General features: G+C 39.3%; 1 protein-coding gene across 4 annotated transcripts in view; it reads right to left on the bottom strand.

The window, feature by feature from the left end:
* Positions 1-9,101: 9,101 nt before the first annotated feature.
* The window catches only part of UPF3A (UPF3A regulator of nonsense mediated mRNA decay), a 31,965-nt gene continuing 14,544 nt past the window's right edge, over positions 9,102-26,522 (bottom strand). Inside the window, exons 3-10 of one of the 4 annotated variants that reach the window (XM_080377442.1) lie at positions 24,989-25,095; positions 22,977-23,075; positions 22,772-22,882; positions 19,309-19,364; positions 19,058-19,216; positions 17,138-17,298; positions 13,475-13,769; positions 9,102-10,580 (exon numbers count right to left, since the gene is read on the bottom strand). In XM_080377442.1, the coding sequence (XP_080233568.1) occupies positions 10,407-10,580; positions 13,475-13,769; positions 17,138-17,298; positions 19,058-19,216; positions 19,309-19,364; positions 22,772-22,882; positions 22,977-23,075; positions 24,989-25,095 (1,162 nt within the window). In that variant the 3' untranslated portion in view covers positions 9,102-10,406. The remainder of the gene's footprint in view (positions 10,581-13,474; positions 13,770-17,137; positions 17,299-19,057; positions 19,217-19,308; positions 19,365-22,771; positions 22,883-22,976; positions 23,076-24,988; positions 25,096-26,522) is intronic. The other 3 variants (XM_080377444.1, XM_080377443.1, XM_080377445.1) reach the window with 3 other exon arrangements.

The raw sequence follows: 26,522 nt of genomic DNA, 5'->3' as shown, positions 1-26,522 counted from the left end.
AGTCCCTATGCACCTGTAAGGGAGCCACAAGGGAGGAGTGAAGCTTTTACTTTTTGTACGCCCACCTGAAACCACCTGAGAATGTTGGTGTGATGAAATTACTCTTGACGTTATTCAGATACAAAGGAACTTCTTTTTTTTTTTGTAATTAATTAATAGAAGACACTATGAAAAACAATCTTCTAGCACACACTTCATAATTAGTTTGCAAAACTGGTGCAATGAGTGCAGAAAGCTGCCAGATTGTATCTATTCAGTTAAAGAATCTCAACATTTTGACGCAAGCACAGTGTGACTTGACCGGCTCGTGCACATGTCCAAATGGGGATCTGAGAGGGCAGCAGGCAGAGGCTGGAAACAAATTCCTTTGCCATGAGTGCCCCCTGTCCAGAGGGCTATGAGGAAAAAGACAATCTTTAAGTAGCAAGAATTTCACATTACAGGGGATTTATGAGCTAAAATGTACACTTTGCGTTACTCTTGACAGCAAACCAGCAGCTAGTGCATTCTCCTCTCTGCAAAGGGCTGTGCAAGGCAAATGAATGCTTTTTGTAGCACATGCTGAAACAATTAACTATAGCTGTACTGATTGCATTCCTGTGCTCTGGGGGAACATAGTATGGGAATGCAATCCCATAAATTGTGCAATTCAGGTGTCTCTAGGTGCTTCTGGAGAGACAAATGCATCAAACCAAGATCTCTGTTGACTATCAGGGGAACTTACATATCTCGCTCCAGCCAGACACCTTTATAAAGGCATTGAAATTGATTTGGAGCAGAGTCCTTTCCCTTCTCTAGGCTAAAGGTGTAACATCAGGCTAAACCAATTTACAGTTTACAGCAGAAAAAGGCTCTTTTTCTAAATTAACTTACTTCATGTTATCTGGCTTTCTTTCAAAATACCAGTATCTCTTTATGATCTTTCTCTGGTCCAACATCTTCCAAGAGATCTCTTCCTGGATTATATTAAATTATAAATCTGTACCTAAATTATAAGTAGATGTTTTTCATCGATCCCTATTTGCCATTTTCAGTGACACTTGAAAAGATTGTGTTTAATCCAGGAAAGGAGTTGTGGATCCTTTGTCAATACTATATGCTTTTCAGGCCACCGGGTAAATGTTACTTAACACCAGTGCTGGACTGTGCTGAGCTGTGCTGGATCACTTCATGGGGCTTGTTCAATCTTTCTGTTTTCTGCCACAGTCAGCATGATGCTAGGAAAGGTCCTTCTGTCTCAAACTTTCTTTCATTCATTGTGAGGTTACCAAAGCCTAAAGCAGAGTTGGATTAAGCTTTATATTGGGGCCTCTCAAAGCTTGACCAAGACAACTTTCTCCTTCGTATTATTTGTGTAGCTGTGTTTAGTTCTGCCTGTTCCAAGGCCTCGACATTATTTATTTTGGCAGAGACTTCCACCACTGCCCCACCACTATCACCGGTGCAGAGGTGAGGAGGCAGGATGAGTCCGGACACAGGTGCTTCCCGAGCATTCGCTGATGCTGACACCAGCAAGGTAAAAAAAAAGTTTATTGCACTGTTATGCTTCTGGAAAGGAAAATGTCTGTAGATGCCAAAACTACACAGCACCCTGGAAAGCTGTTGGCCAGCCTTATAGTAATGCCAAAAGACGTTCTGAAAAGTGACATAATTTAAATCCTTTAATTTATATTGAATGCTTTTTCCTGCCTGCCTCGCACCATTCTGGTGGTAAACATTTCTCCAGAGAAAGCGCAAATTTACATTTCTTTTTCAAGCATGAAGTCCTCTGGCACTTCCGTTCTGCTGGAGTTTGGAAGTCCTTCCTGGGTTTTGTTTGAACTGTGGTACTCATCGGACAATACACACAAAAGAATCTCAATAGCACAAAGCTAAACATCCATCATCAAGAAATGAAATAGCTGAGAGTTTGTGGCAGCAGTAATTTGCTTTCTTTTCTATGTCTTATGGCACAAGGATATTTTTAAAAGCACCTCAGAGACAAGAGCTTCATTCCTCTTCTTGAAAGGAGATATATAGTTTTTGAGAAGGGAACTGACCCACCTTTAAAAATTATTTCATGTTTTAAATGTGTTTGATACAGGAGCTGTCAGCATTTGCCACCTGAGGGTCCCAGGCTTACCCTACGGGAAAAAAAGAAGCCCCTCAAAACAGCTTTTGCTTTCCCTCTCTGTTTGAGGGAATAAACTTTAAATTACCTTCAACAATTTTGAAACATTAGACAAAACCGCTAGCATTTTCAAAAAAGCTGGTACCTGTCTTCCTGATCAGCTGTAGTGTCAGGTAACATTTAGCCGTGATGTGTCATACATCACAGGCTACTTTTATAGAAGCAGTATTTTTTCAGCAGCTGTGGCTAAGTTTTCAAGCAAATCAATCCTACACATGCTGTAAAGGTGTAGTGAAAGTCTGGTGATCAACCACAATTATTGATTGATGAAGAATTTTTTTCTGTTCCACTTCTAGATGCCACAGGAGAAAGCTAGCGCCGCAGGCTGGGTACCTACCTGTTCTTCTGTGTAGGCAAGTCCCAGGCTCATCCTCTTTTGACTATAGGGAATATATTACTTGTTGCTGTGCCAAGAGTGACCTTTAGTTCAAGCCCACCCTCTTTGTTCCCTGGTTTCAGCCATCTCCCATGTGATGTGTTCTTGGGGAGCAGGAGCTTGCTTGGTCTTCCCTCCCTCTTTGTCCTGATCTCCTCCCTCCTTCCAGCTTGAAAGCATCTTTCCTGGGCAGGGGCAGGCAGTTTTCCAGTGTCCAAGGGCAGGTTTCAGGCGTAGGTCTCCCCTGGGTCTCTGGGCCATGCTCTGCCTGACACACTCAAGGACAGCGACTGACTTCCACAGAACCACGAACTACTGTGGATTGTGTTTTTCCCATGACTGACTTAAAAAACAGCTGGTTGTTTCCATCCAGATCTTCAGTTAAGAGCGCTCTTGTTACTCATCCCCAAGTGTGGTACCTGCATTTTGCACTATCTCATTTTATCTTGGTTTTATTTCTTCAGATATCACTAGTTGACTCCTGCCTTAGTCATTTGTGGAAATAGTGTGTAAAGTCAGCCCAGATCCAGCTCCTAACCTGTCTCCACTGTGGTTCTCATTTCATCCCCAGTTTTTTGTCTTTCGCTGGTTTGCCAGCACTTTCACCTAGCTCGCAGTTCTTGAATTCATTTCCAGCTTCTCTAGTTCATCTAATAATTTCCATTTAGAATGGAATTAAACACTTCATTAAAATCCAGATAAATCAGGTGTACCCCATTTACTAAATTTCTTTTTTGCCAAAGTAATTTAACTTCTGATCTTTTTTCATGCTGTGATTTCTGTAGGTGGAGTACTTAGAAGATGCCCTTTCAATCTAGCCAAGAGAGGGTTTTCCTAAAGAAGGTGAAGAAACTCCATACAGATTTTTTGCTGGATCAGCAGTTACAGAGCAAGTATTTCACTAGCAAACAGAACACATGTAGTGTTAGAAGCCATCTGTGGTCTAGTGAATAACTTTTTTGTACTGTATGGTTAAACTTTTTTCCCCTAAGTTGTTATGAATTTTCTTCTCTGCATCTAGGGATTTCATTTGATTTATGAAATCATGCTAAAATTTCATGCCTCCCCCCTTTCAGTTAATATTATAATGAGAGATGTTTGCATTTAGTTTGCAGTTCTAGATTATCTTTTTTGCATAAGCAAAATGTAAAAAAATATATCATATTCACCTGTGAAGTTTCTCTCTTGGTGAAAATGTCAACAGTTTGAAGGCATGGAGTATAATCATACAAGACAGCTATTTGATTTCATTTCATTCTTTCAGGCCTCTAAATTACTTTCTGGAATTGCCTTTTTGTTGTTCTTATTACATGGTAATGACAGTAATTGAATAGAGCAATAAACCTGTTACCTAACACTGTAGCTATGGAGAAATCACAAGTCATTGGAAGTATGCCTTAAACACCCACTGAATACTTTCCTACCCTATGTAACACATTTCTTCTTAGATATTTGATCTTTACGTAAGGAACTTAGAAGTTTTCAATACACAATCAGGTTTAATGTTTGTATTACAGGGTAGTGTTATAAATTAAGGAAACAACACTGAGTCTGTTCAGCTGTGGAAGTGTTTCCATTTTTCATCTGACATCCCTAAGCTAATCACATTTAATATTCCCTTCTTAATTGTTTTGGATGCTGCCCTGTGTGGAGGGCCAAATTAGCTCTCAAGTATTTAATTTCATTTCAGTGGAGTGAGTTGAGCTGTAACTTTCCTAGGGGAGGGGAGGCAGAACCCCAACTCCAAACTAAGTAACGTTGCTGTCAGCAGAGCAAGTCCTCTGTCTTTGGTAGCAGCTACAGGAATGGTGGAGAGATGGCTGCTCTGCGAGGGAAGGGGAGCCGGGAGCCGGGAGCCAGGGTGGACAGGGGCCGTGCCCTCACCAACGGGTCTGTAGTGGACAAGGAGGTCCCAGGTCAAGCCGGGAAATCGAGTCGGTGGGTTGGGGTGGGAGGTGTGTGGCCAGGCACAGCTGCCCTGTGCCAGAGCTGCCCTTCAGCCCAGGCAGCCAAACACCTTGGAGCAGGGAGGGAGGAGGCTGCAGAGCACTTTGGTGCACCCGTGGCCCCAACAGACCCTCTCTCCCTCAGTAGCATCTTTACATCTCTTTTCTGTTCTCTTTTGTTCTGTGAAAGAGAAGTAGATTGGACAGCAATGCCCTCCTCTCCCTTTATACCACTGAAAAATGCCTGTAGTAGCTGTGGCCCCTCTTTGCTGCTGGAAGGTCTCCCTGATCAATGGGGGCGGGGAATTTGCAGGGTCCTCCGCAGGACCAGGCTGGTAGGTGCTCCCCACCCCACCTCCGTGTCAATGCTTCAGACAAGTTTTGAACCATGGTCATCCCCAAGCTTTCTGCAATTCAAGGTACAGGCAGCATCCAGCCTGTCGTCACCTCATCCTTCCTCTTTCTCATCAACGTATAGAGCGATGGCCCAGCCTGTTGTCTCCTCTTGAGTCCCAGCCTCTCCAAACCTCTTTCCTTCTAACAGCAAAGTATTGACATATTTCTACCCCAATTTTATGGCATTCATGATCACACTTTAAAATGATCAGGGTGTGTGAGGATTATTTTGTGTTTATTCTTCTCTGTCTTTTTCCTTTTCTTGTACCACAGAGTGGGTGAGGAACATCTTTGGCAACAACACGCTGGAATACACAGTTAATTTATGCAGGGGCATTACAATTTTCTCATCCGAATGCCCGAGAACATAGTTATACACATACTGTTGTTTCTTGAGTCCCAGCCTCTCCAAACCTCTTTCCTTCTAACAGCAAAGTATTGACATATTTCTACCCCAATTTTATGGCATTCATGATCACACTTTAAAATGATCAGGGTGTGTGAGGATTATTTTGTGTTTATTCTTCTCTGTCTTTTTCCTTTTCTTGTACCACAGAGTGGGTGAGGAACATCTTTGGCAACAACACGCTGGAATACACAGTTAATTTATGCAGGGGCATTACAATTTTCTCATCCGAATGCCCGAGAACATAGTTATACACATACTGTTGTTTCTAGATGCTGAAAATCTGTCAAAAACACGCAAGAAGTTCCAGCAGGTAAGGTCAGATATCAGAACTTATATTCAAGTTCATTGTTAAGAAACAATGTGAAGTGGAACTTTTCAGTCTCATTCAATAGAACCATCTGCATTTCTGCGGTAACTAGAGATGGAAAGCAGCACAACACAGTGACCTGGGCACAGATCAGTGGTAGCAGGCCAGTTCCTTTGTGCTGTGAATGATCTAAATACTCTGTCTGGCCAGCTGGATCCTTCTAGCATTATTTTTGTCTCTGTTCAGAAGAGCTGGCAACTGAGATCCTAATTAAAAAAAAAAAATCCTGCAAGTTTTATGCAGAATGGTTGTATTTAGAGTATACAAACATTTTTAAAAAGGGGAAAAAAAAAAAAGAGAGACAGCTTCCTACTTCTGCATCTTTTTTTGTCTCCTGCCTTCTGCCCATGCTGAAGGCTGCCCATCCTGTATGGACCATGAGCCAATTTGCATCTGAAACCCCTCTGAGGTTAGTCTTTACCCTTTTAGAGAGCTGGGTTTGTGGTTTTTTTCCTAATCAGGGCTACTTGTTTGAATTGGGTGAAGAACAGTGCATTCACAGTTGCAGTCCTATGTTTTCTGTGTTTGTGTCAGTTTGAATCAAAATACTGTAATATTTATGTATGTAACAGTAATGAGCCTCTGATAGTATTCACATAGTTGTAGCTGAGATATGCAAATGGGACACGTTCAGGAGATCAGGATGTGGTCTAATAACATGTAAACCACAAAATATATCTGGAAAATATTTATTTTTTAGTTATACAGCAGTGAAGAGGTTTGGGAGATTAAACTGTTAAGAGATAAACCAGCTCTTGGTAAGAAGACAACACTTTCAGTCTTCAGGAAGAAGTTCAATGAAAAGCCCAAGTGGATGCAAAGAAGACAGAGTGCATTCTTTTAAATCACTTGGAAATTATCAGATCAGGTAAGAAAAAAAATAATCAATAGGTTTCCCATTTGTTTCACATATTCTTTCTTTCAAAGGAAACAGTTATATATAAATGATAATAACCTGAGAATTTTAAGTTTCTCCTTTCATCATTTAAGACTCAGACCAGCACTACCAACTCACAAGTCACACTTGCCACCGATTTTTATCATCCTATATTCCATCAGGTTTGCGGGGCAAGTACTACATTTTATTTTTATTTTTTTCCTTTTAAAGCATGTTTTCTTTTGATGTTCAGTGTAATTTTGTGCAGTCAGTGGGTTTTGTCATGTTAACATTTCACGCCTTTGTTTGGGCTGTTCAGGATCAATGCTGCAAGTAGAGGCCAGCAGCAAACGTGCCGGCAGCGCGGCGAGCAGCGAGGCTTACTGCGGCTGCTGAGCTGAGCTGCTGGCCTCCAAAGGCTCTCTGAAAACAACCTACAGCCATTTGCTTTTAGAAGAAAAGGAGCAGCAGAATGTGTTTAAAAATCGAACGTGAAGTTGTCAGTATGATGTTTTGGAGTTCAATAAGCTTCTCTTTAAAGCTGTGACAGGCACGAATGCAGGTTTTTTTGCTGAATATTTACATTCCACATCAGTGTCCTGTAACACAATAGCTCATGACAGAATGGAGCCCAATTCCAGCTTGACAGGCCGGGTGATTTCCATATTGCTAAATGTTGATGACCTCAGGACTTAATAAGAAACAGGGCAACAGAAATTCAGTGAAGCTATCAAGTCACTGAATATTTTTATTAAAAGTTGAGCATTATACTTTAAAAGCAAGAAAACAGATGGCACCAGAGTCGGCTCTGATGTAACCAGACACAATGCCCATTCCACAGGGATGCTGCATCTACTTTCAGCAAAGCTGAATTTGCAAAACAAAGTTACTATTGTGGCAGTAAAGCTCTCATGCCATGCTGAGTTTGCACAAAGACAGGCTGCGAGCCTGCATTTATTTGGTGTCATCGGGAGAAGCGTAGAAGAAGGAGCGAGCACTGACTGAGCAGGTGGCAGCCTCTCCCACCTCGCCACCCCAGCCAGGGGCGCAGGCTCAGGCCCTGCTGCACCCCTGTGCAGCAGAGGTCGGGGCACAGCCTTGCAAATGCATTCTGCTGCTTTAGCCATCGTATTTTGCCAGCGTTACCAATGAGGTATCTGCCCGCTTCCAGCAGGCGGTGCCCCCCGAGCCCGCATCAGGCCAGGGGTGCAGTCTGCCCTACAGACACGGCTGTACAAACCCCACCCCAAATCCAATCCCTGCTCCCACATCCCCCCGGAGATGGCCGTCAGCACAGAGAGGGGAAGCTCAGCAGCGGCATGTTCTCTGCTGGCGGGAGGCATTTCTCATCTCCCCGGGGTCACAGCTCAGTGCCCAGCCTGCAGGCAGCACTCCCTCGTGCCCTGGGCTCCTGGTGCTCCCGGCACTGCCTCGCTGCTCCTGTCTTTTCCTGAGGTCGTGGGAGGTGTTGCAAGGCTACAGAAATGCTCAGATTCTGCTGGTGGTGGCCAGTACCTTCTTGCTGGCCCCCTCAGATGTGGGAGGAACAGATGCTGGTACCTGCTGAGTCACAGAGGTAGCCCCAAGAGCTCCAGGAGCGGTGCAGCCAAGCCACCGGGTGCAGATGCAGACTAGCGCACTCTCCCCATCCTAATCCGAATGTTCTGAATGTTCACCCCACGTGAGCACAGAAGCCGAAGGCCGGGCTCCCTGCCCTGTGCAGGAGGCTGCATTCACAAGAAAGCAAAAACAAGCGAACAGGTGGCGGGAATCCCAGTCAGCAAGGGCACAGCTGCTTGACTGGACAGATACGGATGTTCAAATCCTGACAGTTTTTACTGAGTCGAGGTTTGACATCCACTCTGGCAACTCCGAGATGGAAAGTAAGAAGACCCAAACAGAAAATTACAGTTAACTAGACTGTGTTTGGTTAATTACCTATGATGTTATAAAGAGATACTCATAACCTTGGCAGTCGGGTAAAGGCAGGGGAGTAGCTCGAAAGCCAAAAGATACCAAGCTCAAGTTTGTGAGCACATGCAGGATCGCTACTTTTCTGTGTCCTGTGGTTCCCCCACAAGGTGAGACACCCCCCCTCCAGCCTCCCCTGGGCACCCAAACAGGTGGGAAATACTTGCTTTTGGGCAGACCCTCACCTGGTGAAGATTTCAGCTCTGCCTGGCTCTATGGCAGGAGAACTTTCCTGGCAAGTCTCCTTCTCTTTAGACCAAGCTGGGCTCTTTCACTGAAGGGAAAGCCTGCCCTGCACTAATGCTACCTCACTCAGCCAGGATGCCGAGACAAAATTCTTTCTCAGCAGTCAGGACAGACTTGGCAAACAAGATAAACTTTAGATGGAGCTAAATCCAAATAATTCTCCAACAGCAGTTTTACTTAAGCTTGAACTAATTTTAGTTGGCAGCTCACTTACTTGGCTCGGTATTAAAATTCTTCTTGACTGTATTTTTATCTGCTTCTGAAGAATATAAAGTAGCATAGCATCTTACCTGATTTTTCTAGAGTATTAGATGAAAAAATCACCAAAGATCACATCTCAAAATCATAGTCAAAATCTTTTTGCTTTTATTCTATTTAATGCTTAATATCTGGGAAAATACAATAAATAATTTTTCAGTCTAGAACAATTAGATGTTATGCTTAATAAAATGTTCCAAGAGGATGTAAAAATAAATTAATATCTTACTATTTAACTTTAATGACAAAGCAGGTCTCAGTTTCAGACAACTGAGAAATTTTCAGCCATGAAAGATAAATGAACATATTCTGCCTTTCTGTAAACACATGGCTATCATTGAAACCAATGGAAGAGAGATATTCACACACACACACACACACACACATATGTGCCTGCATCAGAGGGCAGAATCTGGCCTAGATCCTACAAAAATGGTAGTTTGCAGTTGCATATGTGTGTATTTTTTTAACAAATAGAACTGCAGAATGTTCACGTATCATATTTTCCAAATCCCGCAACCACAACTTATATGAAACATTAGCATATAAAAAGTCATCACTGTACAACAACTTTTTTTTAAAAGTCAGTTGTCAAAAACATAAAAAACAGCTAATTTATTAAAACCAGATATATTGTTTAAGTGCTGAGGTTTGCGTTAGCTTTCTCCTGTTTTAAGCACAAGAATCTATTAAAACATAAAAGGCAAAAGTGGCTCAGAAAATGACAAACTCTCTAACAACATACTTACAGCTTTACTAACACCTGACGCTATAGTTAATTGAAAAACAATGTAAACACAATGAGGTACAGCTACCAACAGACACTTCTCACAACTGTGCAAACTGTGGGCCTCATCCTGCAAACACTACTGGCTCCAGAGCTTCCTCGCAGGGCCAGTCCCACCGAGACCACCTGCAACTCCCTGCAGCAGCCCCCGCGCTGCCACTTGCAGGAAGGGGTCCCGTGACCCTCATGTCATGCACCTAATACCTTTAAAGCCTCAGATTTCCAACTGATGCAAATGTACACTTCAGTTCTTTAGACTTGAAAAGGTGAAATAGCTTCTGAAAAGTCTTATATAAATACTCCTTTAAAACTATTAGAGGTTTTCTATTTCAAGGTAAATCTAATAAAATATTGAACTGCTTTTAAATTAGGCAAATAGTGTTTGTGCTGCTTTTTGTAAAAAAGCAACAATATTCCTAGCTGTAACATACTTTATATGTTTCCAGTCACTCTTCCCTTGTATTTTACAAAAAGTAAGAGGCAGAGATATTATAATTTTGTTGGTGCAATTGCCTGTGGATTTCTGAAAGTCTGATGGATTTTTTTGTCATGACACTGTATCTGAAGTTCACCCCTTTTCACGAGTCTTTCCTCCAGTTTGTTTTATTCTGCTTCTTCGCTCTTCTCAGAACCACCTCCAGCTGAATTATCTGCTTCATACTTTTTATCAAGAGCATCTTCAAAGGACTTCCCACTGCAGTCATAGGTTTTACTTGTAGATCCCATATGTGTTCGAATGCGAGCTCCTGGCTGGTATAACTGCATGGCTGGGCGATCCTAGAAGAAAGGAGATGTGGTTAATGCTCTGGGAAACCTGTGAGGGAGACATATGTGGGATTTTAAAGTGATGAATGTTTGTGAAGAAAGCAGATTCTGTGTTAAATCACTTTACATTTCGTAAGACCCACGAAAAAAATGGAGTGTAATGAGAACTGACTATTTAATATCTGTCTTGTTTAGAACACTATTCTTGGGAGCCAAGCATTTTGAATAAAAACAACTGTAAAAGTTAAAGATCCTACGATACATTTGACATAAACAAGCAGACATACTGCAGTCAACTATCAAACACAGTATTACAGGCAGAACTTGAAAAATGTTACACCATTCACTAACACCAACCGAGAACAGCAGCCTGCGCACTTGCAACTCTGCAGATGAACAACAAATATTAAATACAAGCATTTAAAAAAAAGACAAATTGGAGAACAGTTTAGCAGGTAACAGCTAGAAAACTATCAACTGAACTTTACCAGTTGATATGTGTGCAGTACCTTTCAAATCATCACTCATTACCATGATTTAAACATGGAATGTACATTTGAATTATACATATCAAAATGAAATTGCAGTTATTGTTCCACTTCATCATGCCTTCCATACCGAGTATGGGAGCTGGGGAATTCACCCACTGATAATAAACAAAGTAAGTACAATTTGACTATTTGCAGGCTTTGTGAGTGACCCAATCATACCCTCATGCTGACTTGGTCACTGGAAAATGGAAGGAGCCAGTTTACAAGGAAAAGACACCTCAGACTTGCAAATGGTGATGTTCCATAGCTCCTGAGAACACTTTTCGGTCTTGAAATTTCAGTAATAAAACATACTGTCTCAACATACATACTCTAACAAATACCAGTTTTTAATGTTATGAAGCAATCCATTCACCAAAACCTAAGCTTATTGACCAAAGTCTTAAGTTTAGCGAATAAAATTTAACAGCCTGTTTTAAGACAGTGGCAGAGCACTGAAACTGTCCTACATCAAACTACATTAATTTTCAACTACCTTCATAATCTGAAGTCATTCTGGTCTTTTGTTCTTTCATTCTTATTCCCAATATGCATTTTCCCCTTTTCTTTCTTTTTCCTTCACCTTTATCTTTTTTGCTCCACTTTTTTCCTCGCATCTCTTTAGACCAGATACCAAGATTCACTATTGGGCCATACAACTAGATCATTCTAGTTGGTGCTTTGTAGTGTGGTATGAAATGCATAACACACATCTTTCTATATCATAAACATCTGCATAAAACTAGATCCTCTGACAAACAGTACCCATTGGGAAGTTTGTAATAAAGGGTCCAAACAATTTTTCGTATCACAAGACTCTGAACCTTGCAGTTTGCATGAAAGCTAGCACAACTGTTACTTACACCAGAAATTTCCCATTTTCTAATTAAATCTTACAGATAGAAGTTCGATCTCTGCCTAAAAACTTGTGTTGGCATTGTTAATTCTATAGGTAAGTTTTAAAACTCAGCCCTTAGCTCTTCTCTATGTGACAAATACTCTAAGGAAAAGTCACCACACTGAAAAAACTTTACTGATACTGCTTATTGTCTTTAGGGAACAAATCTAGCACTTGAAGTGTGGACTAATCCAGAGGCTCAGCAAGCTACCAGATGTGTGATGGGAAGAAATAAAGGAGGCAGCTTCTTAAGGCTTGACCAAAGGTCCCCCAAGACCCACCATCCAGTTCCAAGGCTGCAGGTTATTTTGCCAGATTTCAAGAGCAGCATCACAAGCATGAGGAAAATGGTTTTTCCCATCTTCCCATTTCTGAACTAGCCATTTTTCTGACTTTTCTACAGCCTGAGCTGCTGGTGTAACATGGAAAGTGGCTAATGTATACATGCAGATAAAACTCACCCATACTGCCCATTAACCTTTGCATAAACAAGAAGTGGGGCACACCAGGCTTTCTGTGTTTGCACAAGGTGATTTACTTTACGCACAGTGAGTCCACCTGGGCTTGCTCTGTGCACGCTCCATACAGACTCACTCTGCATGTGGTAAGTTTACTCCCTGTCAGCCTTAATCCACATCACAAATCAGTCACTTACTTTGAAAGAGTTTCACATGTAGAAAAAAATTCTACACAAAACAGTGTTTTGGTTATCTTTTGTGGAAAATCCAGGCTCAGAAGGGAGAGAAAATGAGGGTGACATGGAAAGCCACCTCCTGAAAAGACCCTGGCACATCCACAAATTCAGACAGTCTGAGAAAAATGATGCCCTGTGTCTCTGGGACACAATAAGGCACAGCTCTACCACACACCCTGCTTGCACTGGTTTTGCACCTGCTCCTTCCCTGACAATGACTGTGAGGATAATTTGTCCTAACCAAACAACAGCCTTTTCACACTGGCAGGTATACAATACTGAAGAATTTGCACATTTACACCCTCTAAATACAATGGTCTCCAAATTAGCTATTTATTTAAGTCCTTATGGTTCCTCTACCAAGCAATGCCTGGCTAATCCATAACATAATTACTTTATGAGCTGGGTAATGGAAGTACCTTTTTAAAAGGCTAGTATGCCACAGTTTATATATTTCATTACAGATCAGAAGTGTAACAATTTTTAATAGACTCATAAAATACAAGGCTTCCAAGAATAGCGCTCTAAAAATGCTAGGGCTTAAAGGAAGACAGTATGTCTTCTATATATTGTAAATGTGAAAGAGCAGAGACCTGTAATCTTAACTTATTTTAACTGCTATTGTCCTCTGATAACAACAGAAAGCAGCCTGGTTTTTACTGAAAATGAAATAAAGAATTGCTTTTTTTGAAAAAGCATCTTTATGCTGAGTTTGCAAAAGTAAAACCTGTGATCTCGAAGCGTATTTAACTAATGAAAGATTATCCTAAATGAATAAAAGAACCTTATTTCTTATGCGCTCCTTTTTGGATGCCATGTCATCACACTTGTCCTCTTTACCCAGTTTGTCTACTGCCTCCACAGTGAAGCTGTAGTTGTAGTTCCCTTTCTTTCCTCTGTCTTGGTTGTATCCTTTCCCCCATTTCAGCTCTTCTTCATTCCTTCTCACAAACTTGTCAAACTCATAGTGAGCTCTATGCTTTCTGCCATCATCCAGTCGATACCTTTGTCTTTCAGGTTCTTTTTCTCGAAATCTTCTCTCCAAATCTCTTTGCTCTTTGTCACTATCATTTTGTGACCTACAAGTATGTATGAAACCAAAGAAAATCGAAGCAATTAACAGTAAAAAAAAAGTCGCTGAGGGATACAACACAAAGCTTTCCTTTGCAACAGTATTTAGATCAATTGTATGGCAAGGTTGTTCTCTTCTCATTAAAAAGGAGTTATGTGCAATTTTGCTGAATGTCTCATCCATGTATGACCGGCCCTTGACTAAGGCGTTCAGTGCAAAATAGCAGACAAAGCTTTGCAAGCAAGATCGGACTTTTGTGCAACTGCTGTGGAAGGCCTGTTCTTCAATTTGTATCCCTCTCTACAATCCCATACATAGTTCTGCCATACTCTTCACATAAACACACGCTTCGTTATTAGCCCTTGTAGCTTGTTCTTGAGGTAACTCATATACGTGAGTATTCCCTTGAATGGGAACATTCTGGGCCCGAAGGAATTGTGCAGGTATCATGTAACAAATTGTAAAGTTTTAAGACTCTACTCACTGACGCTGCAACTTGCAGAAAGCATTTGTGAAAATGAATACTTATGTTCCAGGCTTTTGTTTACTGTGTCTCCAGGTAATTTAGTCTACCTTTGCATATTTTATTTAGACAAAAGTCCATTACCTTACCACAACATAATACTTAATTTCTGCTATGCTGCAACAGGTTTATGTTATAAAGACTATTTAGCCTGCAACATTTTGCTGCCTGTCTGATACAATTCTCAGCTCTCTTAATTTACTTCATTGTTCCTGCTCAGCAAGCGAGTGGTTCTCTCATATAGCCAATCTGCAAATAATGAAGAAAGATTACAGAATAGATTGAACTTTAAAGGGAACAAATACAGGCAGCTTCTTTTTATATATTAAATATGTATAACTACTTAAAATTGAAACAGGAAAGTGCTTTTGTACAATCTGCTCACATTTTGTGAATCAGCAGACAGAATCAGAGAGGATGGAGATTTTCTAATGGTGTCATGATAAAACAGTGATATGGTGCTCATTTAGAAGGGTTCCACATCAATAGAAGACCTTTCTGTATCACTTTTTTAACTAAAATAACAGAACTGTGAAAATGCTCAACCTCTACCATGAACTTGGGCATCGGTGGGGCTGCCAAGACAGAAGCCCCATCTCAGGAAGAGCTGGAGGTCTGCAAAACAACCTGAATGACAGGTAAGTTATTCAGCATTTTGCAAGACTCTGCTTGTGCCAGTCTAACACATTCATCAAGTGGCAGCAATATCCCAGGCATCTGAATCAATCATAATTACAGAGATACCATACCTGTAGCACAGAAACATATATATAAAATACTATGCTGGCTCTCAAGGGGTATGTGGCTGTAAGTTGTTTTGTTTCACGTCTAATATGCTATTCTAGACACTAACTTGAAGTTCTAGCAAGGCTCAGAGCATGACCTTCCAAAAAGCCAGAAAGACACATCTCGATTTGTTGCTGTAGCATTGCCTGGTACCTGTCTCTTCCCCTGCCTGTTACTGTGGGTAAGGAAGGAATGGATGTGCCTGGAGGTAGGCAGGTGACAGGGATACAAACTCCACTTCAAAAGTGGTAAAAGTAGTTTTCTAAATTCAGCCACAGTGAACAGGCAGGCAACAGGGGAAATGGTGGGGTAAGCAATTACAAAGTCTAGGTAAAAGAGAAAGTTACACACCCAAAGACAGAGAAAGCAGAAATGAATGGAAGTAAAGGGAATGGAAGCATATTTCTGTTGGTATAGCTTCCAATCCATATGTGACCATGCATCTCATACCGAGGTTTTAATTTGTGGTAGATAGCTATTGCTACTGAGCTTTACAACATTATTTCAAACAGGCAATTCAGTCTCTTGCAGCTAAAATTGGAAGCTACAGTTTATTACTGACTTCTGAGTCAAAGTAGTTTCAACTTTATTTCTGATCCAGTTGAAATAGCTCATAGCTTACTACCTAATCGCACCCACTAATAATCATGATGAAACGAACACTTGGAAAGACAATGTAACACTTACTGTAGCTGAGCAGCCAAAACGACTCTGTTTTACACCTGGAAAATCTACATTAATGCCTTATTAAAGGATCCATAGTAAAAACGTTTTATGGCACCACCAAAAGCTTAACACATAAAAAGCCTTATTAGCAAACAACTGACTTGCCCCTGCAAGTGTTTCTGTTGACCCTGTTGTCTCCCTTGTTGAAGAACAGAGTTGCTGAATATTTTCAATTTGCATTAGAGAATAGGAAATGCAACTTTTCAGCATCTTTCAGGACATACTCAACATACTGAAACACTGAGCCCATATCTGAGATGAATAATGCATGTAGGATATTATTGGTGAACCATTCCTTCAATTAGCAAATTCAGTGGTTTTATTTTCCAGGGTTTTTTTTATTTTTTAAAGAATTTAAATAGATTTTAAAAATTTTCGTTATTTTTCTATTTGCCATTAAGAGAAAGTTTGCAGCTCCTGCGTATTTTTTTTTAAAAAATCAAGAACCTATGTGGACAAAGGTAAAATTTAAACTACTCAGAATAGGTAGGTAAGCCTGCAAGGCTCCTAGAGCACAGTCCCAAACTTCCTCATATACTTTATATATATACATAATACCTTAGGTAACTTATTTGAATGCTACAGCTTGTCCTTATGTACTGCAAAGTACTTTTGAGAGCTTAGCTGAAAAGCTCTACTGAAGAACCAAGTACTATTTATCTCAGCAGCGTACTCTTAGTTATGTATCTTACATATCTTATGAGTGAATCCTGCTTGCCATGGGACAGACCTGCCGAAGGACAAAAGAGAGATGCAACTGCTGCAAATGTGTAACACTTTTTACAGGCTATAGTAGTAACAGGCCTAAGCTATACCTCTTGTTCCTACTATTGTAACACAATGTAGCACAGTAACACAAACGGCATTGGGAGACAGCCTTCTCAATGTGTCTATCACAAGGCTATCATTCATACCTTAACTATTCTGCCATTGTCCAAAAACATTTATATGCTTATTGCAGCAAAACCAAGCGTGAAGGCAACCTAGCCAGTTTAGCCTTCCATCAGTAATGGAAGGAGGGCCTTACCTGAGCTCTTGATGGGGAACAGGTGAAGTAAGAATGAAATCTGAATACCTTTTCAAACAGAGATCATTCTAATCTGGGATTTCAAGACATTTCACAAATAACACTTTGCATCCACTAATACTGCCACCAGGCCAGTAAGCTGTTACTAAACACCTTTTACAAAAAGTACAGTGAAAGATTTGTTCACACACAGAATGAAATCAGTTATTTGCTGAAAAAACACCCAGTTAATGCACCACTTCTATCATGTTTAAGACTTGAGATGAAAGCATTTAAGATATAAATTGAAGCCTAAAATATAAATATTACTTACTTTTCCTTAAGTTCTTTCAGTGAACCCTCCAAAGATTTGGATTTTATACTCCCAGATCCAGGTGATTTATCCCAATTTTTTTCCTCAATGTCAGCTTCTTCACCTTTTTCTTTGTGCTTTTCACTGGCCAGTTCATCTCCTTTTTCAGGCTTCTTGAGAAGCTAAGAGATATTTTTATATAGTATGATGTAAAACTATTACCCTCTGTCGTAACAGACATTTTAACAACGTATTACATATATCAGCAACCTCCTTCAATATTTAAGGTTGAAAATATCTTATTAAAATGCTAGGAATGTATTTTAAAAGTATGAACTTTGAAGTTATTTAAAAAGGGCAGTTTACTTGTGCTAAGGAGTGACAGTAATTCACAAGCATTCAACTGCACAGTTTCAAATATGCTGAGAATACTGCAGAAAGCACTTACCTACTCTTCTCTCCTGAGTTTTATATATAAAGACATTATTATGGTCTACGATTTCTTAGAAATCATATAAGAGTTCAGCGTTATTGCCAATACAGTAAGTAGAACCTCTACAACACCACAAAGAGAGCAGGATTAATACTTCTATCCCTTGAAATACTACATATAAAATGTGTGCCACATGAACTACTTGGGATAGACTGGCATATAGTAGGTGCTTAGTATAAATACAGCCTGACACAAGAGATACAGACTGAGCAAAAAACTATGGTATTAGCAGGAAAGATCACATTACATTTTCACCTCAGAGATGAAGATTGTCAAGTCTATTCCTTTCGTAACAAATAGCCCCCAGAGGGCTTGAGCAGTGTCTAGCATTACAGGAATAATCTTTATAGAAGGACCGACTGACTCAAACTATTTCTCTAACATAACAGGAATAAGCAGAACATCTTACCAATTTTTTCATTCCACCAGTTTTTCTGAAATCAGCACACATTACTCTTCTCCAATATCTAAAACTTCTGCAATGTTTCTCTCGGGTAATATTCTCCTTTTCTTTCAGAGACAGAACTAGCTTTCAAGGTCACATCACCACAGAAATGTCATAAATACTGGAGTTTTTGGACAACCAGTTTTGAGTAATACGTTTTAAGGAGCAAGTCGCTTTTCTTCTCAACTACAGTGTTTTTCTTTATGCCCAGATACAAAAAGTCTGTAATTCAGTTTCAGAACTTACTATTTTTATACCTCCAGGTGAAGAAAACTGTTGTCCAGGAAGAAAAGAGGAAAGAAATACACAGCTCTGTGGCTTCTCCCCACCACAGGATCTGGAGCGAGTCTGTGTCCTTGCATTAAGCTACAGACTGGTGTATCAATTTCCCTCTTCAAGAAAACAGCCTACAAAGCCTTTCCATCATCACAAAATTTAGTTCAGATGAATAGTTTTTATCTATGTCATCTATAAAGTTTTAGATGTCCAGATTTAATAGCACAAAATACATCCACCTAAGTGAAGTCAATAAAAGCACATCCATCCAGATAGTTACAAGGCAGCGCAGACTGAAATTAGCAAGACTTGGTTAAAGCGTACTATTAAAATACACCAGTTCTGAGCATCAACATGAAAAACTCTCCACACATATGCTAGATGAGGATTTACATGGCAGAAACTGTTAAAGCTGTATTTGCAATCATCTTCCAACATGTTGGCACAGAACAATTTGGTTCTGTCATGTTATGTTGGCATAGAAAGCAGCATGTATAAAGATATCTGAGTTATCTGCCATAACTGCATCAGCACATCGCTGTACCTATGACAATTAGTCACACTTTCTAACAGCACCACCTAGCCAAAGCCCTACATTACTTTCCCTTCCAGTCAAAACTGGCTTGGTATATCCACACTGTATTGTAGTACACTAAACAAACGGTGAGATACTAAAGGAACTTCTGGATAACTTCAACAGAAGAGTAGTCTTTTTTCATTAAGGTACCTTGATCCTTATTTCTTTTTCAGAAAATTTCTTTTGTTTCTCCACTTCTTTTCTCTTCCGTCTTTCTTCTTCTCTACGCTTCCTTTTCTCTTCCTCCCGCAGGCGTTTCTTCTCCAATTCTCTCCGCCTTCGCTCTTCTCTTTTCTCTTCTCGTATTCTCTGAAGAGTTCAAAATTATTAATTGTAAATTGTCCAACAAAAACACACGTGAAAACTTAAATGTTGAACTTCAGGCAAAAGTCTGAACGTACCTGCTTTTCTAATTTTCTATTTTTAATATATTCCAAAAGGGGTGTTGTTCTTCTAGCTAAAACACAAAAAATTTGTGATATAGTGTTCAACTCCTAAAATATGTACTCATTTACTTTAGCACTAACCCCTTTTTTCTAGCTTTATCTGCAAGGGAGCTAAATAATTAATAAAACTATTTGGTTATATATTTTTGAATGCATTCCCATTGTTCCATTTTAGAAACACTGTGTTGCTTTTTTGTTGTTAGGGATACAAGCAACAGAGGTATGTTGCATGATTATTTAATTAAAAGTCATTATCTTTTCAGTTCAAGAGACTTTTTTCTCTTGCTCATAGAACGGTTATTTCACCAAAACGGAAAGAAACGGGTTCAGAATCTCCTCCTACATTTTAATTTTGTACATCAAAACCTAGCTATATTGCTGTTCACAACAGCCCACATTACTGTAATCTCACACAGCACTTTTCAATCCCATATTTTGAAGTACATCATGAAGGAAACATTTTTATTCTCATACAACATTTCCATTTAACTACCATTTAGCATTCATCTCTCCATGGGAAAACAGGATGAATAAGATATAAGTGGTTTCTCCCAGGTTACATAGCAAAGTATCAGCAGATTCAATAAAGCTCCAGCTTCCCAAATAACAAATAGAATACCTCATCTACTGGATCACACAGCCATTCTTATGTTACAGAGCTGTCTTCACACTCCAAAATCTAGCCTAAGCCATCTGCCTGAACCATCCCCAAATTCCACAAAAACTAGGAGAACATCATCAAATCCTGTATCACGTATAGCATAGCATTCATGACTGTCAATGCTGAATTCAAACTTGGAATTCATGTACTTACAGCTGTGAGTAGTTACAACAAATGTTGTCAACCTTAGACGTCCCAGGGTAACAGTTACAGAAAATGTTTACTACCAGAAATTGCCCTACAATTATGTATAATATTCTTCCTCAAACCAGAAGAAAATTTCATTATTGGAATGCATGACAGGATTTGGAAGAAAAAATTAAAAAAAGGAAGAAATAATAAGAAAAAATCATTGAATTTGAAATGGCATAGCCAAAATCTAGACACAATTCATACCCCAAAACATCTGCATTTTTTCGTCTTGAAAGTATAAATATTCTGGGGGCAACCCATTCGTTAATGACAAAACCTTGTTACACAGTTATGAGCGGGAAGACTAGACCGAATTCAGTATTTATTTTAAGCAAGTAACAACAGTCAAAAGCAACAACCAAAAAAGGTTGTTGACTTGAGATTTTCCTCCCTCTATCCCTAGATTTCCCATGCTGCCTCCCCCATACTGAAAAAATTTGGGTCCCCAGCACCGTCCCTACCAGTCCCTAAGATCTGCAGCTCTGCCTCTTTCCTGCTCCTGTAGGTTCCTGTGTCTGAGCAGTGTCCAACTCTGAGCACTGTTACATGCTGAAAGTGATCACAAATTGTTACTGGAGGGTTTGGGGAAAGGACAAGCTGCACTGGGAGTCCAGAACTTGACCTTAGTCATGATTAAGGCTGTGGTACAAGCAGCTTAATCAGAAAATATACTTGAAGTTCAAGGGAGAGAGGTGATAAGTATGATCAAAAGAGGAGGGCAAAAAAGAATGTTTATCAAACCTGAACTTTACCCATCTTATTTATGGGCCTTACTGCAAATAAAAAATTAAGAGGTTTTCCTTAAAATGTTTTATGAATTGTAAAAGAAAACAAATTACAAAACAAAAACCTGTGTCAGCAATAACTCTTACAGTTTATCTTGCTCTCTACAAACAAGCCAGAAGAATGAGCATCTTCATCTCGTTACAGAGAAAATCTGTCTTGTATCTCTCTGTCATACTGAAACTGATGAGCTAACACATCATACATGACACATAAAACACGCTGGGTCTTGGTAACACTACCTGGAGAAATGCTGAAAATGTGAGGCCCGATTCTGCCAACAAAGTCCTGGGCACATCTTTCATTGGCTTCAGTAAGAGTAACACCTTTGAAACTGAACATACAACTAAACCCTTACGTAATTTTGCTATAAACAAGCTATCCACTGAAGTAACCTTTGTTTTTATATTGATAGCAATGGCCACAGCTTTGAATAGCAGAAAGAATAAAGCAACTCATTTGATTTCCTGTGGTTTAACAGAAACAAAACATTAAAACTCCGAATGTAAAGCTGCCTTCAGCCAATACTGTTATTTGGAGATCTGCAACTCAAGACTAATCATTTCCATTGATAGAATATTTTTAAGTTAATAAATCTTGCTTGAAACTGTAAACTTTTTGTAAATCATAAACTTGGAAAATTCTGATTGTTTTCACTCTGCTATCAGATACTATGGAAGACTTGGGGTAAATGAAAAATTTTGGGGAACTTCCCTATCTAGAAGAGCAACAAACAAGTTTTACTGATAACAGAATTACCTAAATGTCCATACTTTTAACACTTTTATTTCCTTTAAATAGTTTTAAGTGCCAAATCTCCCCAGCCAACTCTCAAACAGCAGTAACAAATGATAGGACAAAAGGAAACGGCTTCAAGTTGCACCGGGGAGGTTTAGATTGGATATTAAGAAAATTTCTTCACTGAAAGGGTTATTAAGCATTGGAACAGGCTGCCCAGGGAAGTGGTGGAGTCACCACCCCTAGAGGTATTTAAAAGACATGTAGATGTGCTTAGGGACATGGTTTAGTGGTGGACTCAGGCAGCATTAGGTTTGCAGCTGGACTCAATGATCTTCAGAGGTGTTTTCCTACCTAAACGATTCTATGATTCTAACCAAAAGAGGTGTCTATTTTTACACTGTAAAGAAGTAACAGCAAAGGTTGGTATTTTTCCTACTAGATTGTCACACCTAGGGAAAGAGTAATTGTTCTGCATGTTGTCACTTGGAAACACAGCACATCAGTATTCCATGTCATCCTGAGAACTGCATACTGGCATTAAAGATTTCAGTGTTCATCTTACTAAAGATTCTCCCCGAGACTGTGAAAGTCATGCTGCATGCATACAGAAAACAAGGTGTTGCCTTACTTGCAAAGCTTTTGCAGAATCTTGACCGTGAGAACAAAGAGAGACAATTTCATGTTTCTCAATAAAAGCAGCTAATATCAGAGATCACTTGTTAAGTATTCAGCTATTTTATCTTTTAAAAATAAATCTTCCATCTTCTAATACACCTGTAAGTATTCAGAAATATTAAGGACCTATTTCTGAAGCCACTGTGCACGCTTAACTTCCAGTGAAGACAAGTGATTCCATGCATAGAGACTTAAAGGAGTAGGTGGGCTGTTTCCTGCCACCACTTGGCTGGGTAACAAAAATTTAACTACGATAATCTCAATCTGCTAGACTAAACAGGTCAACTCTTGCAGCTAATATCATAAAGATATAAAAATAAGATATTTAATATTCTCAATAATACAAAAAAAATCAAGAAAACAGACCAATGAGTTCCCTTGTTTTGGCCTCAATCTCTCCCAAAAGAATCTCAGGATTGGCACAGACTTTCTCTTCATCAGCGCAATAACTCTCTAAAAATTTCCTATATTCTGGATCTGTAAAAAAAATTTTTGCATTATGTTAATACTTTGCAATGCATGACAGAAATGGAATCTATTCTCCACTGTGACACCAAGAAAATGTGTTTACCGTCTTCAATGCTCCCGGCTTTTGCATCTTTCTTCTTCAGCTTCTTTTTTGAAATCTTCTGGAATGGAGCAAATTCAACCACTGCAGGATACTCCAAACCTTAAAAGAGAACAACGCTTAATTTTCTGAGGGGGAGAAACCCTCCCTACAGTCAAGCAAAATTTTCAAAACTCTTGAAACTTGTGTTGAACAGTCTTACTTCAAGGTGAATTTTTCTACAATCCTATCCTAAACTTCTAATGAAAAATCACATGTAGCAGTACTTTAAATTCAAAACAGAACACATTTATATTTTAATTATATACATAAACACTGAGTACTTTTTGGACATGCTAACAAAGACAGTTAAAATGAAGATGACTACTGTGCACAATACAATTCTTTCATTATCATTTATAGTTCATTGATTACAAAAATTTACATAAAATCTCAGCCTGACAAGTGATAAGTACTACTTGGAAATAATCTGAAACAATTGAGTTGCTTCTGTAAAGTTTTGTTGCTAAAAGGCTTAAAAAAGAAATAAATGCTGAGTAATACTAAAACATACCACCTTCTTTCAGAACCAGAACTGTAAAATTCAGAATGTAGAATTGTGTGAATCTTTTTTTCTATTTATGATGCTTGTGTTTACTGACATGGATTCTTTGTTTTGAATTCTGCCGTAAATACTGGACTCTTCTTTGGACTGGAGTCAGATGTCTGTATGCAGCTTTTGAATTTCGCCTGGTTTCCACTTGCAGCAAGCTCAAGATTACAGTTTGCTCAAGTCCACTGAAAAATTGGCTTAAATCTGCTAGAACATGTGTTAACCTTATTGAACCTGGTAATCCTTGTTTTAATAAATGCAGTGCTGCCACAAGCCTCACCAGAGGGCACCTTTGATCAAAACTTGTGCTCTTTTATTTGCACAATCAATCATGCTGAACTGTCCAGCTGCATCCAAACTCGGTTTTGCAGTGCACAGAATATTCTCGCTTCTGTCCAGCGTAACACTGAAGAGCATGTTTAATTTAGGCGAAGTGAAGCCTTGGCAGAATCTCAAGAAAAGTTTCTTTCTGGTTTTTAACCTAAAAACATCCAGAATTTTCAATCTGGGAACCACACACTGTGAGGAATGTGGTGTTCTCCATCTCTCGAAAAATCTATCCAAATCTGAATAAGTTAGAAGCCTATAAAATATCTCAGGTAGGAAACATGGAAGAGGAATTTGTTAGTTTGACAGCCAGCTTCTTGATCAACCCTCCAGCAAGAGTGGACAGGACTCGTTTTCACACAACCTCTGCAACACTGCATGTACAGAACAGACAGAAACCCACACATCTATGTCTGGTTTATACAACCCATGCAATTTTTTACAAAAGGTATGAGTGAAGGAGGCAAGGAACCGCTAAAGGGAAAGCGCCATTTCTTGGCTATGGCAGTTTCATGCTACTGTAGGAGACCTGGATTTATCCACACCTATATTACCGAGTTTTTCTCTACTGCTGGGCAAACTTCTGCAGACTGAACATTTTAAAGATGGCAACCACTTTTGTGACTCTTGTTCTTGGGACTCAAGCTGTCTGTAAATGCTCTAAAAAGTTACGCTGTACGTATCTCACAGTGGGTAGCCAAAACGATGAAGTCAAGTTTTTGTCTTCCTTTTTCAAAATAGGAATAAGTAGCACAACTTCATCTCACAGAAATGCACTGAAGATGTAACAACTCATGTTTGAAATGTGTTCCATTTCTGCTGTGATGAATTGTGAGGCTTGCGTAAGATAACTGTCTTAATACCATACTGCTTAAGGTACAAGAACACAGATAAAGCATGCACACAACACAGACAAGCAAGACTGCACAGACAAATGTATTCTGCACTTCATTAAGTGCTAGATTTTAATATATTTGTATGTGATGAACTGTATATTGAGAGAAAAGCCTGGCATAATTAGCAAAAAGGAAGTAAATGAATGTTCTAAAATGGTATATGTATATATACACACTTAATATCTTACAAATAGTCCAACCTTTATTATCAATGAAGACATAGCCATCAAAGCGATCTCTAAAAAGAAGGATGTCCTCAGGATTTCTAAAGTTAATGTATGCTCTTGAGTAGAGATGAGGATAAAGGCTGCAACAAGAAACAATTTTATTTTCTGTTATTTACTATTCTGTTTAGGACTAGGAAAAAAGGTAAAACTAGAAGGCTCACACTGCAATTCTCACCTTCTTTGAGAAAAGGCTACCTTAAACATGCATATCAAAGTCTTTACATACACATACCTAATTATACATATGACAGAAAGTAACTGAACAGCTTCCTGGGTGCAACTGTGAATTTTTTCCTGAGACAAATTTTTGTCTCCCTAAATTATGGAGCATATGTTTCCATTGCGCAGGATCAAAGCTTTAAGTCTAGTATTTCATGACTTAAGAAATACGAATAACAGCATGCTTTTGGCGAACTTCTTGGTTGTGCTAAGAAAGCCTACTGCTGCTGAAATGGGAGAAGGTAATAAAAGCTCCCAGTGAAAGGGCAGTTGACAAGCTGTCACTATATTTAAAGATATTTCCACCTTTATGAAAGACTAAATTGACAAGATAATCCACTGAATTATATACAAATACATGCCACCTGACATACATGTGTATCAATACATACGCAATGTCTAGTTGTGAAGGACAATTACTGTGAAAATCTATAGCATTTCTAGCAAAAGAATGAACAAGTACTTACCTAAAAAAAAAATATCTGAGTTGTCAAGAATTTACTGGCATAAATCCCACTCCAAGGGTAAATGTTTAATGTGCCATACAAAAACCTCAGGGCTGGCATGCCACCAACCACAAAGAAACAGAGGTAATTTAATGAATTACCACCCATCAGCTAAGTTATTGTGAATCACGTCATGTACGTGCTTTAAACCCCTGCAACTGTGATATAAAATAGTTCAGCTTAAACTGCCTTCAATAACAGCTATGTATTACACCAGATTTTTTAACATATCTGAACACAAGCCCATAACTTTACAATACCTATGTTCATAATACTATTGCCACATATGGCCTGTCTTCAGACAAACTCACCACCAGCAGCAGGAGACAATAAACACACAGTTGCAACTGTAATTTAATCCCACAGCTATTTCAGAATCAGATTTCACAATGAGTGAGAAAGACCAAAAAATATGTGTTCAATCACAGGATCCATGCACACGGCAGCTCAAAGCAACAGTTACTACAAACCAAGAAATTTTTTATTTTTCAGACGTGTATCCATACAGATTCCACTTTGGGTGTTAGAAGGTGGCCATGAAGAGCATTGCTGTGAATAACTAACCAATAATTTTGTAAACCCACCAAATGTGTGTTTGATATTGCAGCCTGGAGAAATGTTTAAAAAAACCCAAAGGGCTTTTTTCATTTGGATATTTTGCAAAAAACAGCTATGGAGTGTTTCGACAGCACGTAGAACGTAAGGCTTTTACTTCCAAGGAAGAGCTGTTTCATCCATATATATTCACTATACTTTGATATTCTAGGATGGGAACACCATTG

This window comes from Falco punctatus (genome assembly GCF_963210335.1).
Source record: "Falco punctatus genome assembly, chromosome: 2".
Taxonomy (NCBI): domain Eukaryota; kingdom Metazoa; phylum Chordata; class Aves; order Falconiformes; family Falconidae; genus Falco; species Falco punctatus.
Note: the sequence above shows the minus strand (reverse complement) of the source record. Positions and strands in the feature narration are given on the sequence as shown.